Consider the following 17,951-nt stretch of genomic DNA (forward strand, 5'->3'; position numbering starts at 1 on the left):
CCCAGCAGAAGCAAGGTCTGCAGTCTCCATCAGAGCACCTTAAGCCACCACAGGCTGCTTGAGCAGCAACAATATACTTTGCATAGCGGGACAGAATAGGAAACCCTCATCAACGGCTCTGTCTGCCCTGAGCTTTGATGTAATCCCTGCCATAAGCAGAGACAATTCCTGATACCAAGCTTCCAAATCTACTTCCCCCCCCCCCCCCCAACTGTCACCTTTCAAGTCAGAAAGAATAAATGCCAACCACTTACTTGTACTGGCTTCCTATTTGGCAACCCATGTGGGAACAGCACGTGGATCACACCAAATGCTACCCAAAAATCTAACATACACTGAATCATAAAGGAATTTCAAATTTTATTTAGAAATAACGAAGTCATACACAACTACTGTAAGGAAACACTGCTGCCGCTAACAGATAGCATTTTCAAAGGTGACAATCCCATAATTAGCTCTGTGTAGGGCTACGGATCCACCTAAACAAAGTTTCTTACAGGTCAGACATGCACCCCCTTACAGAAAGGAATATACTTTGTTCTTTGTTTTACCTTTTCCATCTCAAGCATACAGCCATTTACAAACATGTGATTAACCACTTCTACGTGTATTGTTTGCCCATTTATTTCAGACAACATTTTTTTTGTTGTTGTTTTAATTCCACCAAGAATGTTAATCTAGCTTCAAAGGTAAAGAAAAATAGCACTGGCTGCTTTGTTCTCCCCTTAGTTCTTCCCAACAGTAGTTGGTAAAAAGACACAAAAGACTTGTAGAAAGAGGTTGCACTAGGTATTCCAAAAAGATCCGTATCTTATTCCAAAATTGAATCCTTCTGTCCCACCACGTGTATGGCTACCACTGCAGAGGAGGGTATTTTGGCAGAGCATGGGGACTAGAATTTTTTTGCTTGAAGAAACAGAATGTCAGGACAGCATTGTCAAGGCTGCATTCAAAAGAAGAATACTCCAGATTAAAAGTTAAACTTATAACCTTAATTCTTACCATTTATAGATCTATTTTATGCACAAATTCCATGGGCTTTGGGAGAAAATATATCGCAATGCACCACCTGTGGAAGTAGGAATTTTATCATATACATGTCTACAAGTGACCAAAACACACTGAAGATGTAAACCCCACAAACTGGTATTTTTTCATACTATACTTTGCAAGTAAATAGTGTTAATCTTCTTTTTTTTCCTACCCTTCTTCCCCTCTATAACTTCAGAAGGGACTTCCATGGCAGAGAGGGAAGAAGTTCATTTGTGTTTTTCTTTTAAATAAAAGGGTGAACGCTGATCCCATTATGAGTAATGGAAGTACAGAGTGACCATGCATCAAGGTTTGGGCTTCTAGCCATTGCCATAAAGCAAGAACATGCATAACTTCAACTACAAGAATAAGACTCCTTCTTGCTACTAACTAGACCACAAGAAGAAGCGTTCAAACTGAAAGAATGACTGGGACAACCCAGTCTCACACTCACTTTCTGTCACTCTCTTTTCCCCTATTTCCTTCTTTATTCAGGAAGAAAATGAAGAAAAAAAGAGTCACTGAGACCATGGGCCAATCCTAAAGCATTTGACACGCATGTGAAGAGGCTTGACTCATCACTCCCACCCCCCACTGTAACAGATGCTCTGTAGATTTGCAAGGAAAAGAAAATGGCAATTTCAGACGAGTATCTTCCAACAACAGGCCAACCAAAAGGCTCATCTTTAGTCTCAAGGCTTTCCCCTTGCCAAATTTCAAAGGCCTGCTGCAGACAATAGCACTGTTAGAGCTTCTCAGAGAGGTCTGCATCAATTTTGTGTAATGGGACACACTAAGCAAGCTAACCTAAATACAGAGGTCATCAGCAAATTTTTAATAATGTGAAGAAAAACTGTTCTTGCAGCTCTGCATAGCATTTGGCAAAAAAAAAAGATTAAAAATAAAAACTGCTAGTGTGGGCAACAGATTGACTGCACCTTAAGATTTATGTCAATATTGAACACGATGTGCTTATTCCACAAAGGAAAGAACTGCTTACATACAGATATATTGGCACACAAACTACAAGCAACAACTTATGCACTGGACTTTACGACCTCAATGTATAGATCATTCTTCTAGAGCACTGCAAGAGCTCCAAGTTGGATAGCTCAAATTTCTGAATTAGAACTAGAAGTTAAGATTCTAAGAAACTACATTCACTTGCCCAGAACCACAATTTGTTCTTCTACATAATAACTAGTGTACCTCAAATACCAGCCTTAAAAGTTTTTCAAGAAATTTTGTTTTGAAATTGCTATCTGCAAGAAAACAACCTTCAGTTTTACAAAATTATTAACTGACTTCCTTGATATAAATGCAGTGGATCCCTTTTCTTTAAGCTATCAAAAGCAACCACAACATATACACCTGGAAAGGTGATTGAATGCCCCAACTTTTCTTCTTGGATCACTATGAACAACATGCCAGATCACCTTTTAGAAGATTTGTTCTGGAGCCAACAAATCATTTACTTCAAATCCCAAACATGTTTGTGTTCTCCTCCATTCTAAAAAGAACAACATTAAGGGTATAGAGAAGAAAAATAAAGAATGGTAATTTTTAGTACTCTAAATGTATCAAATTCTTTACAGGGACTGTCTAAAGCTGTCCACTTACTCCACGAATCGTTTAGATAATAATGAACAAAAAGACATGCCTTTGTTCAAATCACGCACAGTAGGATTACATGTGAACTGACCCTCCGTGCGTTAATTGAAGACAAAGCTTTGCTCTGAGCTCATTACCACTCTTACAGACAAAATGGTAGGTTTAAAACATTTAGTGTACTTCTGTTTCCAAATCTAGGTAGTCTTGTTTTAAAAACTATAGATATGCACCAAGAAATAAACCTGGATTTCACAAGTATATCACTACTTTCAGCACACACACAAAAAAATAAATACTATATGTGTAAAGAAAGGAGTAGGGAAAAACACGAAAATAGAACAAAAGCACATCTTTGCCAACTTCATAACAGTTTTGTAACATTTATTACAGGGCTTTAATAAAGAAGAGAAACAGCAGGCAAGCTTTCCTCCTAAATATATTAATCAGGTTGTCTGGAGAAAAAAAAAGTAGTAGTCCTCAGTGATAAAAAGACAGATCATTTCACCAGTTGTCACTAGGGGTTTTATATTCTAGATCCTCTGACATGAACAGAAGCAATATTATGACTTAACTGAGACTTAAAATACTGCATTTGAGAAAGCAAAGGAGAACTCGTTTTACTCTGTTTTTAGGGAACACACCAGGTTTGTGAAATTCAATTAGAAGCTATTTTGAGGCTGTAGCACCAACCCAAATTGAACATGTTTCTACTGACCACGTTATTTCAGGAATTCGCTATTAAAGCATTTGAGTGAAAAGATGAGAAGGAAGGGGGAGGGGATCTACAGGAATGTTTGTTCTTCCTTCATTTCTACTTAATCCCGCCAAAAAAAATTGTTCCAGATTGTCATGTCATCAATATTGTAATTTACATCACCAAATAATAACCAGATTACTAGGAAGCATGCCCAGTTTGGAGTAATAACTATCAAATTTCAAAGTTTGGCAGCAAAATATACCACATAATAGCATGATCAAGTACTTCTGTTTCATTAATTATTTTTTTACAGGAACTGCCAACTAAAGCCAGTTATCGTGCTGGTGCGATCCAGGGGGAACATAATTTGTTATAAATTAATCCAGGAATCTTCCCTCTAAAAAGAGGCTCTGGTACACGAAGCAGAACAGAAAAAGCCGCTAAGCTAGGGCAATCTCTTGCATGTTATTTTCATGTAGTTTTGGTAAAAACCCAGCAAGTGCCAACTGTTTAGAATTCCTTTCAACTTTAACAGAATACCACCACCACTCAGCAACCAGCAGGACACATTCAGTATCACACAGAACTTGCATTTGTTTTTATTTGGGGGCTTTTAAAAAGCATGACAACTAAGAAGCATAAAAATCAGATTTCATTCCCAAATATTTTCCTTGGTGAGTGGGTGGTATTATCACCAAAGAACTCACTAAATTGTAACAGTCTATACTACAATTAGAACTTGAGCCAAAAGGGACATACTAAGGGAAGATACAGAAACAAGAGCTATTCTATTAATGTTAAGAACAAAAGATTTTATAGAAGCACAATTTTATAGAAGCACATTCCTCGTCTGTTTCTACCCTGAACCAAAAAGAAAGGTAGAAATTACTCTTAAAAACAGTAACAAATTTCTCTTACTGCCTGTAAAAAAATAACAACAACAAATTAAAATTTTTTCAGCATTTCATGGGGAATGTGGTTCAGAGGAAATCAGTAAAAAATGGCATGTATCAGTTTCTGTGATACATAAAAACCCCACTGAAGTAAAGAGATTACAAAAAAGAATTTTTATAGATTCAGATGTGAAGTGAAAACACCACCCTCTTGACTTACTTTTTGGTCCTTTCAGAGGATGCGGTTCTACAATACATGACTTCCAGCAGAAGCCAGTTTTTAAACAGCTTTCTATTTCCATCCTGAAAGTGCAGTTCAGCACCTTTTCAGGGCTGCTGATACAGCTGTTCACCAGCTGTGCTATGAGTCACCAAAATGATCACTTAAAAACAGATACTTTTAACTTAGATCATTTCAGTGACCCAGTTTTACAGAGCAGCCACAAACAGTACAAGCACAAGTGAGAATGCTGAGAGGTTCCTATGTCCTTAGTATGGCTCTTACAAACAGGCACCTCCCCTTTCCCCAAAAGAAAATACAGACTGCAAGTACACCCTTAAAATACCCTTGAAATCTGCCTTGAATTGGTATCTTGATTCCTCAGATGGCTTGAAATGAATATATACCACCCAGTGCATACTTTGCAGCCAAGCAAACGAAAACAACTTACCAAACGTCTAGCAAATTCTTTGTTTTCTGAAAGAAATCCGTATCCTGGGTGTACCTTTAAAAATAAAACAAAGAAGTTCAAGTTGATTGACTTCTGGAGCCAGACACCAAATTTGCTAACACATTTTAGATACTAGGGAAGGTGAAACAGACCAGCAAGCATTTAAATTAGTTGAATAACTTAAGAAGCTGTCATAACACACTGATTTAGCTGTCCTAAGTCAAGCTGTAAAAATTCACTGGTTGAACTTAATTTTCTGAAACAAGCATTCCTTATTTGACTACAAGAGAAAGGTGCTGTTTGCAGAGACAGACATGCTCACTTTGTTCTTTTGCTCTTTTTAACTCCATTTTGCAACATTTACATCAGTGCAGACTTCTACATACATACTCATCCACACTCTTCTCAATAACCACTGTGAAGCACTCTTCACCCCAAAATACTTTTTAGCTCTGATCACAACAGCACTCCTAAGGTCCACAATCATGAGCCTCCAACCTCTAGCGACCCTTGCTGGAGAATAGCATTTACTGTCTCATTAGTAAAGTGATGCATCCTTATATGCCCAGTTTGCTATTCACTCCCCACTATAAACCCTGTATAATTACTTGAGATGAGTGTGGTGGAAAGGTTTTCTTTTTGCAACTCATAAGCTTCTTCATCCGATATACTCCAACAGACAAAGTACAAGCCATTTTACCACTCTCTTTTGAGGAGCATAAGCAACTGCAATCTACTTTCAGAAACTCTGAGGGAAGGAAATAGGAGTCATTTTCTTTATAGGGAAGTTTTGGGCCCCTAAAAGCACCATACTAAGCATCTCCTTTGAAATGAATTACCCTGAAATGGTTTGGATCAGGATTGTAATTAGTGTTGCTCAAATACATCCATCAAATTTTACTTTAAAAATGTTGTCTACAGTAGCTCCGAATAATACATTTGTTTCATTGTCAGAACAAAGAGAACACTAGACATGTGAACATGACTACATGTTAGTTTTTCCAACTGATCCCTGGTGAGCTTTGAATCTCTGGCCAGTTTGGAGGGAGAAAGGCAGAATAGCTTACACGTATAAATAAGGGCTGAAGTACATTTTGTAAACATCCTTAAACAAGTAATTACAGAATGCACCTTCTTGTAAGTACAATATACAATGTGTATACAAGTCAAAAACTGATTCAAACTAAGTTTAAGAAGGAGCCTTTTTTTGGACACACTTGTAAAACATTCAAAAAGCCATTATGGCATATAAAGGGTTAGCGCTCAAAACTAATTGGGATTTTTTTTTTTCCCCTAGCAAATTTGGAAATGAACTGAAGCTGCTCCCTGGTGTGAAAGCTGAATCCAGCAGCCACCTGCAGGATCAGCGACCAGTGCTGCCAGATGCTACAAAGCCTTTGATTTCCAGTAGCGATTTCGGACACATTTAACTCATGTGACATGAACTAACTGGAATAGCATATTCAATCACTTCCCCCCCCACACACCTTTAAAAAAAATACAAACTCTGGCTTTTCTGCTTTCTATATATGAAACAGCTGCAGCAGATAGACTCATTCAGACTCACAGCTTGGGCCCTGGTTTTCTTAATGACTTCCATGATGGCATCCATGTTGAGGTAGCTTTTGCTGGTGGGAGCTGGGCCAACACAGACAGCTTCGTCCGCCATTTTCACGTGAACCTGAAGAGGGAATATTCCGCATTAACAGATGCTCCCAGCAAAAATAATTACCATCATCCTGAAATATGCACACAAATCTGATTGTTTCAAGGATGATTTACATACCATAACCACTCTAGAATACACACTGAAATTGCCAACATTGACATACAAGAACTCACACAATAATATTAAATTTCATTTAACTCCAACCTTAAGTCACTGTCAAATGTTTTATTCCAGTATATTATTTTGAATTTGGTTAAATAAAATCATGACAAATACAATTCCAGCTTCCTATACTTATCATCTATATGTAAATGCAGTCTAAAAACTACTTTGTTACATGTAACCAGGGTAGTCTAATATCTTAATACCTAATAACAAACATTCATGACCAGTTCTAAGCAGGCTCCCCAGGAAGTTGGGGATAATTAGAGTGAATTGAATGAAGGGATGCAGTGAGTGTCCCTGCACAGCATCAGGTCAGCACCATGCACAAATTAAAGCCTATGACTAAAGAGTTCAATATCACTACACGTGAACCAGAAAATCTTGAGAATTATTTAAGCAGGCTCATGTTTGATTCCTGATCTATTGTATCCTCATTTATATGCTTTTGTCAAACATTTTTTCAGACAATTCTAAACTATACAAGAGCAATAAATATTTTTACCAGGAATAATAAAATAGCTAGGTTTGAAGAAATGAGAACTCATTCACACACTCAGGGAATAAAAGTTACAAAACTTCAGTTAGATTGCTCTTCAACTTGTTTTCCGAGTTCAGAATTCTTTTACCTATATGTTTCCAAACAAATTAAGATACACACAGACCCAAGAAACAAAAAAAAAGTTTCCCATTTTGCTTTCCTTTTGTAAGCTCCCTTCCAGCATGTATTTAAGGGAAGCATGCTATTGTTTAAACTGTGTAAGATTTATAGTAAGTATGAGTTAATAAGACTTGTCACTATACAGCTTGACATTTCAATGCTTACCAATTTTAAAACTTATTTTTATGAAAGACTTTATATCATCTTCAGCATGCTATACAGAACATATTTAAAAGGATGCTGATTTATAAAGTGAATCTTAACGTATATGAAGTTTAAAATAGTTTTAGTTTATAAACAGGAATTTTATTTGCAAGTGGCATGAAGATTATTAGTATAACATGCTAAGGTTGGAAATACTGTAGTTCCTATACACTATTAGCTCATTCAGAACAAAACATGAAAAGAAAAAAAATTGTATCTAGAAATAGTGACAATCAGTAGTCAAACAATTCTGAATAGTAAAATGAGAAATAAATATTCAGGTAGTGTATAACAAACACATCTAACAAGCACAGGGAGTCACTTGTAAGCGTTCACCTTTTATAGTTATTTTCACCAACTTTTTGTATACTTCTCAAAAAGTTAATCCAAACACCAGGAAGAACATTAAGTTCTCTTCTGGGAGCATCTTTTAAACAGATGCCCAAATACACAGCCAGTTCAGAAGCTCGGAGTGCACACAACCTCCTGGAATCACCACATACTTCACATTTGAATAGTTATTCCTTCTTTCACGTGGCAGTGATTTTATTTTATCATTACAGCATTAGCCTCACATTATAAACAAAGCAATACCAAAAGCCCTAAGCACTAGCACAGACAATTGTGCTGCAGGATTTTAATGCTTTATAGTAAGAACACCTTGGCAAATTATCCTTCCTGGAGCATTAAGTAACAGCATGGCCCTTGGATACCCTTATTTACATGACTGATTCATATGTTTAAAGCTGCTGTTCTGATTTCCAACATGTTCTACGTGTCTAGATGAAATTATTCAAGCTGAAGCATACATGTTTTATATGACCAAAAGCTTCCTTACGTAACGAACTAAAATTAAGACAGTTATTTTTAAGCATGAAGAGGAAAGTCCCACATCCACACACTTCTCACAGAGACCAACAGTTCTACTAGCACCAAAAGTAGTCATAAAAGACATTTTACAGTCATTGTTTTTTTTAGATTTACTCTGAACAGTCTTGTGCACTTTTCCTCCACAATTTTCTTCCCCTTCTCACGTGTTTTGTTACTTCAACTCTTTGCATTTCTCACACTTCCTTTCCCACATTCCCCTTTAATCTGGCAAATCCATTTCTCTTCATGTCCATTACTGCAAGTTCCTAGTGCTTTCTCAAGCTCACTGTCAGATCAGCCTTGCATGCACCCTAATCTACAACACACACAGATATAACAAAACAACAGAATTGTAGCAGTCACTTTATCTGATACGCTGCCAGAGCAGGAAGCAAATTTCAGACAAGAAAGAAACCATCATTTCTCCCCATTAGCTCAAAACCTCCAGCTTTTCATGTTCCAATGACAGTAATTCTGTGGATCTTTCCGTATTGACTTATTATAAATACAATTAAACCAGTCCACATATAATCCAGAGACAGAAATGCATTTCTTAGTGGATGTCACCTCTTTACCACAATTCCCATTTTTAAACACACTTTATTTCTTTTACAATGCACTGTGGTTCACGAAGAATAAAATATCATACAAATATCATAACATAAATACACTACAGAACTTACAGCATAACACGTAGAAATGTAAATACACTAACCAGCCATAATAGCAGGTAAACATTACAAAAGCCATCGTTTGAATCTAAATGAGAGCTGAATCTTTCAGCTTTCTGCCAGGTGGCACATAATTCACACCATAATTCTCTTCTCTGCAGAAGCTAACTTATCATAATGCAGTATTTCTGGACAGCCCAAAGAATCCAGCAACTTCCCTACTTCAAGCATTACAAATTTCAAATAAATATATTTGTTTTCAAATTCAAGGATTGGCTTAAATCACACAACCCTAAGTATTCAGAACTTGTCCCTAGCTTACCACAGCTAACATTTCAGGAGAGTAATTTTTCCCTTTTCTGTTTTAGTTTAGAAAAACAATGTCAACAAAACAAAGAAGCAAGTCTCAGGAGGTTTCAGAAGAAACACAATCCCTTCATAAATACTAGAATTGACCCTGCAATCTCAAGCATGAACGGATAACAACAAAGGGTGGAAAAGCAGACAAACTGAAAAGTGCTAAATGGTTTACACTGTAAATTTTCATCATGTTGGGCTACCTGTGCCTCAAAAGATACATTTCAAGCAACTATAAGGACCTGTTACATTACAGAATACAAAAAAAAAGTTATGACTTACTTGCATAAAGTGGTTTAATTTCTGTAGAAGTTGTGTATTTGAGATGTATTTCATAAGGACTACTTACTCTGTAGTAATGACAGAAATATGAAAGGAGGTTTACTACATCCACTGACCCATCATTTTACACAGCCTCCATTTAATTCGAAAACTAAAGACTAAGTTCAGTCATCTGAATCCCTGCACAGGTTTCTTACACCTCTAGGATCCTTAACTCAAATCTGTAATGAACACCTAACCATCCCATTACAGGCTCCTCATCCTGTAATCTATTAAAAATATACTGTGGCAGTGACTATTTTGGAGATCATTTCTGTACATTGTATTTCGGTATTTCAGCTGGATTTACAAGTCAGCTATTGTGCCTGCACTCAGATTTTGGTATCATATCCTAAGAAATAAATAGTCCCAGAACCCAAAATACTGGATATAAACATGACAGAAATACCCAATATCCAGTTTGCAGGAGACAATTTAGAAGGACTGCACTGAACTCTGGTTCTGGTGAGGCCGCACCTCGAGTACTGCGTTCAGTTTTGGGCCCCTCGCTACAGGAAGGACATGGAGGTGCTCGAGCGAGTCCAGAGAAGGGCAACGAAGCTGGTGAGGGGTCTGGAGAACAAGTCTTACGAGGAGCGGCTGAGGGAGCTGGGCTTGTTCAGCCTGGAGAAGAGGAGGCTCAGGGGTGACCTTATTGCCCTCTACAGGTACCTTAAAGGAGGCTGTAGCGAGGTGGGGATTGGTCTGTTTTCCCATGTGCCTGGTGACAGGACGAGGGGGAATGGGCTAAAGTTGCGCCAGGGGAGGTTTAGGTTGGATATTAGGAAGAACTTCTTTACTGAAAGGGTTTTTAGGCATTGGAATGGGCTGCCCAGGGAGGTGGTGGAGTCACCATCCCCGGAGGTCTTTAAAAGACATTTAGATGTTGAGCTTAGTGATATGGTTTAGTGGAGGACTTGTTAGTGTTAGGGCTGAGGTTAGACTCGGTGATCTTGGAGATCTCTTCCAACCTAGGTGATTCTGTGAACTACAGCTGGTAAGTACCCAGGTTACTGAAACTATGTTGGGACTCCTTTACCCTGGAGAGTGGCACCCACCTGACAGCAGCATGCTCTCTTGCCCAGCCATAGTCTAAATCCAGTGAATTATCCTCCTAATGAAGCCTGTATCTCAATCATTTAGAGAAATCCAAAACAAGCTTAATAGCTAAAATACACCTAGTACTTCTAGAGATGTTGTTTAGTGCAGCAGGATCAAAGTAACCTTCTCCTGTGTCATACAGGTGCTGCAGATTGCCAGTTGAAATTTGTATTATATGTAAGTCACATATGCATGCCACCCACATTAAACAAAAAGGGTTTCTGGTATGTAAACAGAAAAAAAGAGCCCACATGTATGAACACCATGATGCTAACACAAAGCACTGAAAAAAATATTTCCAGTGCATATGCAATCTCTAAGGTAATGACAGACACCAGAATAATTCACAGATCCCTAGCATTTTTAATTATTCACTGACTCCAGAGTTTGTTACTTTCTTATGGATCTGATTCATGACATGACAAAAGTGCTCTCCCCCCTAATTTGCTTTATATTGATTCTCATCTATTAATTGCAAAAAGTAAAGGCTGATTGTCATGTGAGCCAGTGGAGGAACAAAGATATCCACATGTGTTTCCTAACAAAGTGCTTAATATCACCTGCACAGTTTTCACAGATGATTTTATACACTTCAGCAGTTTCTGATGTTTATCATGTGACAGATGCCATTTACTTCAGTGTAAATGCCTAATTAACACATACACACACACACTCCCCCCACTCCTCCATCTCTAAGGAGGGAGATGTCTGGGATTCCCTGGTGTCCCAGTTTTTCAGAGTAGGTCACACTATTCATCCCTAGGTCTCAATACAAGTTGATATTCATACAGCAGAGACAGTTTTATTGAGTTGGAAGGTGCACTTTCCCCAGTTCCGTAGTTCCACAATTTATAGACAAGGAAACTGTTATATCTACATATATGTAGTGTTAATCAAACCTAAGAAACATTTAAAAAAACAAAGGGAACACTTCTGTTTGGTACACTAGATAAGATCTCAAGCATTGTTTAGACAAAGAAATCTAATCAAACAAGTCCTTGTTCTTTTATAGCTCTAATCAATATTATACATTGCAACAACATCGGTTGGTGTTAAGTACATTCACTTAATTGACCCAAACTGCATAATACCACTCAGCAAGATGAACCACAATTAGTTCAATCCATAAAATAGGGCTAATGAGTAAATCCTTTGTAAGTGTAACTAAAAAAAAACAAAATCTCAAATCTCGCCAGCACCAGTGCCAAGAGAGAGAGACAAAATAGAACAAAAAGCTTGTGGTACTGAACAGTCAACTTAAAAAAAATAACCTAACACTCAAAAAAAGTTCAAATTCACTGCTTTGCCAAAAATGCACAACTTTCAGACCTAAGTGTTCTTAACAGCTTCACGCTAAAATACACACCAAGAATACAACAAATCTGTGCACATAGCAAGTGTGCAGTATTCATACAGTCCTTGAAGTGCTGTCTGAAAAGAAATACTGCCACATGATTATGGCATTTAACCCTAACGTGAAATAACGGAAACATTTCTAAACTGCATGAAAAGCAGAACTGTGAAAGCCATAAATAGCATAAATATTACATATTTTCCACATTTATTTTATCTCAGCATTTCAAAAACCTAAACAAAAAATTATGCAAGTAAACAAGACAACCTATAGTCAGAATAAGTAGATTTTCCTGCAAGCTTATTTAAATACCTGCTTTGTTTCGTTTTTATTATTTTTTTTTTATTGATGGCCCACAGATACACCTATGTGACATTAAGATGAAGTCATTCTTCAACAGATTTCAAGCATTTGGGTTAATGAGGAATATTTACTTAAAAGTCCCCTCCAAGACTACAACTCTCAAAACAGTCTATCCATTAGCATCTACAGGATCAGACCCTCGGCTAGCAGTCAGTAGCCAAGATACAAAACATTAGTTAGCACTCAGTTTTCCAACCACTCCAAACTTGGAGGCAGCAATAGCTTCACTAAGTAGTGGCTTCAGAAATCCACAGATCTCAACTAAGATTAAAGTGGATGGATCCAGGTTGAACTCAACCATCCTTTAAAAGAAGGGACGCCAACCAGGCAAAAAATGTTGCATTTCTAGTTAAAGACTGAGAGCGTGCACTTTTCAACACACAAAAAGATTCTCATCTGTTCATAGTCTCACTTACGAAGATGAATTTTGTAACATTAGAAAAAAAACAAAAATAATCTTGAAATCTTGATGGGAAAGAAGGCTTCTCCGTAAGAATTTTACTGCAAACGGTTCTACCCTCCAGAAAGAATTAAGACTAGGAACTAGTAATTTAGTGTGCCTTGTATAACCTTAAGACCATAGAACTGAAGTTTAGCCAGACCTCAGTAGCTGAATGTAGTGGGAAGACAATATAATTAGGTTGATTAAAACAAGGTGGTTTTGTGGTTGTTTTTTCTCCAGACCTTGAAAATTGAAGATATGGAGTTTCTCTCTATAGTGTATTCTGGAACTTTTCTAGGAAAGCTCATCCTTACAGACTTCTATTCAGAAGAATTCAATTTTCTGAAAACAACTACACTTTTGCCCATCAAGTCTATCTGCATATAACCAACAAGCATAAATGAAAGACTGCTTAACTTCTTTTCAAGAAGCTTTCTTTTTGAGGAAATTATGCTTAATGCTCTAGAAGCCAACTGTGATAGACTAGCACATTTTTATTTTAAGTAGTCTGTAACAGTAATTAGTTGGCTTTTAAAATTTTAGCAAAATGAAGTAGTTGGTTCATATCACAGCTCCCACATGTTTTAGTCAACACCAACTAGGAACAAACAATTTTATTTTGGTAGAATAACTGAAGAAGTAGAAGTAAAAAGAGGTAAATCAATTGTTATCTGTTTACCTAATTACCTTTGGATGAACTGAAAGATTAATAGAGGAAGAGGAAGCAGGAGAAGGAAAAAAAACAATGTCCCATTCTTCAACTCCAACTCATTGCATCGATAGAAAAACTGCTCAGACTTGAGGGAAAGGCATTCCCCTCATCTCCTCCTAGTCATAGCTCCTTTTCATAGGGTGTTGTAATTACCAACTTTCTTCAGCCAAGTAAGGGTTAGAGGGAACACAGCTACTCAGAACCACCCTTACTCATTTATGCAGTGCTGTGAATAAACTTGTCTGCAGACTAGCAACTGCACGCATACCTCTGCGAACTATTTCGGCTATGGAGTATGTTACCAAAGGCAAGTCTGCAGGAGAAACAGAAGAATTTTACTTCAGAGCATAGATAAACTGTTTAGAAAGATGTTTTAGTAAACAGGTTTATTTAATAAGACTCTCCTCACATATTACAAGAATTGAACAAATTACCTGACTTGAAGCAGTGCACTATGCTCACGTGCATGCTAGAGTTTTATCTTTGCAATATATGTAAGCTTTAAGTGTTTTAGACAAATAATAGTTTTCTGTGCTATTATCAAAATAGGAGTGCGCTATCGTGTATTTAGTCTCTCTGTGTTTCAAACATGTACAGCTCAGTCTTTTCCTAATGTAATCTCAGCTTTCTACGCACAGTAGCAAGCCTTAAGACAGATGTTTCTCTTGCTGTTTCTTCCTCCTGCCTCTCCCAAAAAAAGCTCGCTACAAAATACATTTGATACTGGTTTCTTTGTTTTCTAAATAGGGAAGGAATGTGGGAGATGGGAGAACTTCATAGTTAAGCAGGTCTGGAAAGGATCATGGGTAGCCAACACTTACAGAATTTCACATAGTAAAGATGTAGCTCTTAATTGAGCTAGATATACCAGCAGACATATGGGATTTAGAAAAAATAGCTTAGGTTCAACCATAGTAAGCAACACGCAGTATACTTCGGTAGCATGCTTCTATCCAGGATTTTCATCTTAGAGTTTTTTGGTTTAAAGTTGTCCTTCATATGGATGAACACAGTACACAGACATTCAGATGAGGTTCCTGTCCAATCTCCAAATCTGCCTGCCTGCAGAGGACAGACCGCAGAAATTGCTTTCAGCATCTAACGATGGTAAACAGGTCAGGGATCCCCAAAACTAGTCCTAGGGTCAAGATAACACCCACTAGAAACAGCAAGATGAATTCACAGCTACCTGATATTTCAACTACCCAACTGTATTTAAAAGAAATGTGTCAGGGGAAAACTATGGACATCAGTGCAGCTGAAGGCAACACGTTCTGGAACAGTATTTGGAGTAGTAACAAATCATCAGAAATGCAAGATACAGACCCTACAGTAAATTAAATTCTTCACAAGATGGACTGAGTTCTGGCCCAAGACGAACCATATTAAGAAACTTCACTCGTGTGAAGTGAGGCTTATATTGAGACAACTTGCCACCCAAAGGATGATTCCATCCCTAATTCCCCTCCACATTCAGCTCTAGCAGTTACAATGCTGCTGAGAGGTCAAAGACCTGAGCAGACCTAGTAGAAAAGTAATCTAAGGGGAAGGGATATAAACCTTTGGTCAGATCAGCAAGTTAAACCAGCTCACAGCCACATGATCATTGGATCCAATACAACAAATGAGTAAGAGTGACCAGGAGAACACAACTGGTTCTTTCAGGTATATTTTGGATTCTGTGAAAGTAAGACATAACATGAAACCAGATCTCAAGTGTCAAATGATTGATAAAAGACGATTCCCAAAATAAAAGGTTGGGGGTGATTGCAGAGGACCTTAGGAATCATTAAAGGTTCTCTAAAACACAGAATGTTTTCTTCATCTCCATGCAGTATTTTTATTTCTACATATAAAATAAGACCAAAAGTAGAGCTTTTTCCATTCAAAAATCCACTGGTATGACTATTCAAAATTATTTCTTAAAAAAAAAAGTTTCATCAGTTCTTCAATAAAATTAGAGACAGGAACATTACTTTTCTGACACTTAAAATTATTCTTTGCATTCTAGGGCAACTTTGAAGAGTTTAAAGTTTTGGTGTTTTTTGTTGTCGTTGTTTTTTTAAAAAAGGACAAAAACCTGTCCACAGTTTTCTACCCTCAAAAGGCTTATTTTGAAAGAACACAAGGCAGCTTTGTGATTGCAAAATGCAGGTATCAAGATGAAGAGCGTGAAAGTTGTGTAATGGAGAAAAAGAATGAAGCATGCTTGCTTTACAAACTTACAGAACACAGTAGGCCAGAAATCCCATGAAACTTGCTTGTTATGTAGCTTTTCAGAATAGACTTACCTTTTTCTTTAATTTAAAAAAAAGACTTTTAGAAAGAAATCAACGTTTCCAATGCCAAAGTATAATCATATTCATATGAACTGCTTGACAGACACTTGGACCTGTTATAACAGACATAGCAAGAAAGCACAGAGCAGCATTTTGTTCTAAAACTGTCACCCACCACAAACTCATATTCTTCACCTACATGAAAAAGCCTGTAACAGAGCCTGTCAGTGTTTGCAACCCTATTCAAAGAAAGCTTAAGGAAATTTTGCACGGTAATATGAAAGAGTGGTCACAGAAGACCCCCAAGTCAAGTACATAAAGTATTAAACGTGGAAAATGTGTTCTGCAAAGGAGATTCAAATTAGACAGCAAACAGATATTTACCATTGCTGATTAGACCACTGTAGTAACCTCCCTTCCATCCTTCAGTAGAATTCACATGTTTATATTCCACAGTGCTGAACGTATTACCCATACGTCAAGGAGTCAGTAAAGAAGTGAATATCAGCACACTTGAAAATGAGGTTTGTTCTGTGCCCCGTCTATAGACAGCTAGCTGGCTTACCAAAACTGTAAGGACTATGGCACCACCTCACATAAGGGCAAGAATGGACAAAACCTGCACAGTTTAAGTAAGATTTTCACACAGGTAATGCCAGCACTGTACAAGCCACAGGTGCTGATGCCAGACTTTATAGGGTCTGACAATGACCAAGTGACAAAAGCCTTTTTTTGGATCCCTCAGTGTTCTGCAATAGCTACATCTCGAACTGCACAGATTTTTTTTTTTTTGCATGACCCCAAGAAGATTTTTAATTTGCTTCTTAGGTTATTGACTTGTTTCCCCGACATTCCCATTTCCCAGATGATTTCTTATAAATGCATACTTCGCCATTTGAAGGTAATTCAAATACAGCACAATCTTAGTCTCTACTGTATCCCATTAATCTTACAACATTATTTCAGCACATCCAACAGATTTAGCCTAAAATCAGTGTACTGTATTGAGGAAATAGGTCTTGATACATAAAAGAACACAGTTCACAAGCCACTATGAGGCTTACCCCCACCAAGGGTTTAAGCATTGTTCCTGTCCAAATAAATAAAACTACAGCAGAAGTGTCAGGTCTCCTACACCTGCTTCACACCCATCTGTAACGAGCTATCATTTCCAGGATTTTCTTTTTTGAGGCAAGAATTTAGGAAGCAGGAAGCTAAATGTTATAGATCTTCACCTTTGAAAACAGACTTAAAAAAAACAAACAAAATACAGGAAATATCACTACTAGACTAATTCAATTACAGTATCACAAGTAGTCATGGCCCATATGCACATATTTTAATAAACATATGCTTAGATCTTGTATGTAATGCGCTTGGTCAGCGTTAAATATACTTAGCATGGTTTAAAAAAGGCTAGTAAGTTATACACAGTCCACAAAACCAAAAGGAAAGAAGCAACCCATTTCTATATGGTGACAGCTGTTCCCACTTTTAAGAAAGATATCAACTTTTGCGTTCTTCACTTAAAAGAGAAATATTCACAAGTTTAACAGTTCAGCTCAGCCACATGTATAGTTTTATTAGACATTGGAGTAAGTTTCTATATAAATAAATTCCTGTTTTTACAACACCTGGAATTAAGCAAGTCCTCCCAAGCTGCATGGAATCTACATAGCACAGTGACACGCTCACACAACACTTCTGTCTAAATCCTCTTCCCTGTTAGCATTTCTTCCCCCTCCAACCTGCTAAATAAAGTCATATTTCCTGCTGACAGCAAATGATTGGTTTACCTTTAACTCCAGGGGGTTTAACTACCAGTCCTTTAAGAAGCTTTGACAGTTTAACCTGCTGAGCTCACAGCACCCAAGGGAGGGT

The 17,951-nt window shown here is 37.4% G+C and overlaps 1 protein-coding gene and 1 long non-coding RNA gene across 5 annotated transcripts in view; both read right to left on the reverse strand.

The window, feature by feature from the left end:
- PCCA (propionyl-CoA carboxylase subunit alpha) overlaps window positions 1-17,951 on the reverse strand; it is a 284,839-nt gene that overhangs the window by 233,872 nt on the left and 33,016 nt on the right. For all 4 annotated transcript variants that reach the window (XM_083820666.1, XM_083820667.1, XM_083820668.1 and 1 more), the window contains exons 5-6: window positions 6,472-6,585; window positions 4,905-4,958 (exon numbers count right to left, since the gene is read on the reverse strand). In XM_083820666.1, coding sequence (XP_083676792.1) covers window positions 4,905-4,958; window positions 6,472-6,585 — 168 coding nt within the window. The remainder of the gene's footprint in view (window positions 1-4,904; window positions 4,959-6,471; window positions 6,586-17,951) is intronic.
- On the reverse strand, window positions 337-4,896 carry LOC310892668. The gene is made up of 2 exons (XR_014578299.1): window positions 4,454-4,896; window positions 337-943 (listed from the first exon to the last, which is right to left on the reverse strand). It is a non-coding gene; the product is annotated as an uncharacterized lncRNA (long non-coding RNA).

This window comes from Anser anser (assembly GCF_964211835.1).
Source record: "Anser anser genome assembly, chromosome: 1".
NCBI classification, from domain to species: Eukaryota; Metazoa; Chordata; class Aves; order Anseriformes; family Anatidae; genus Anser; species Anser anser.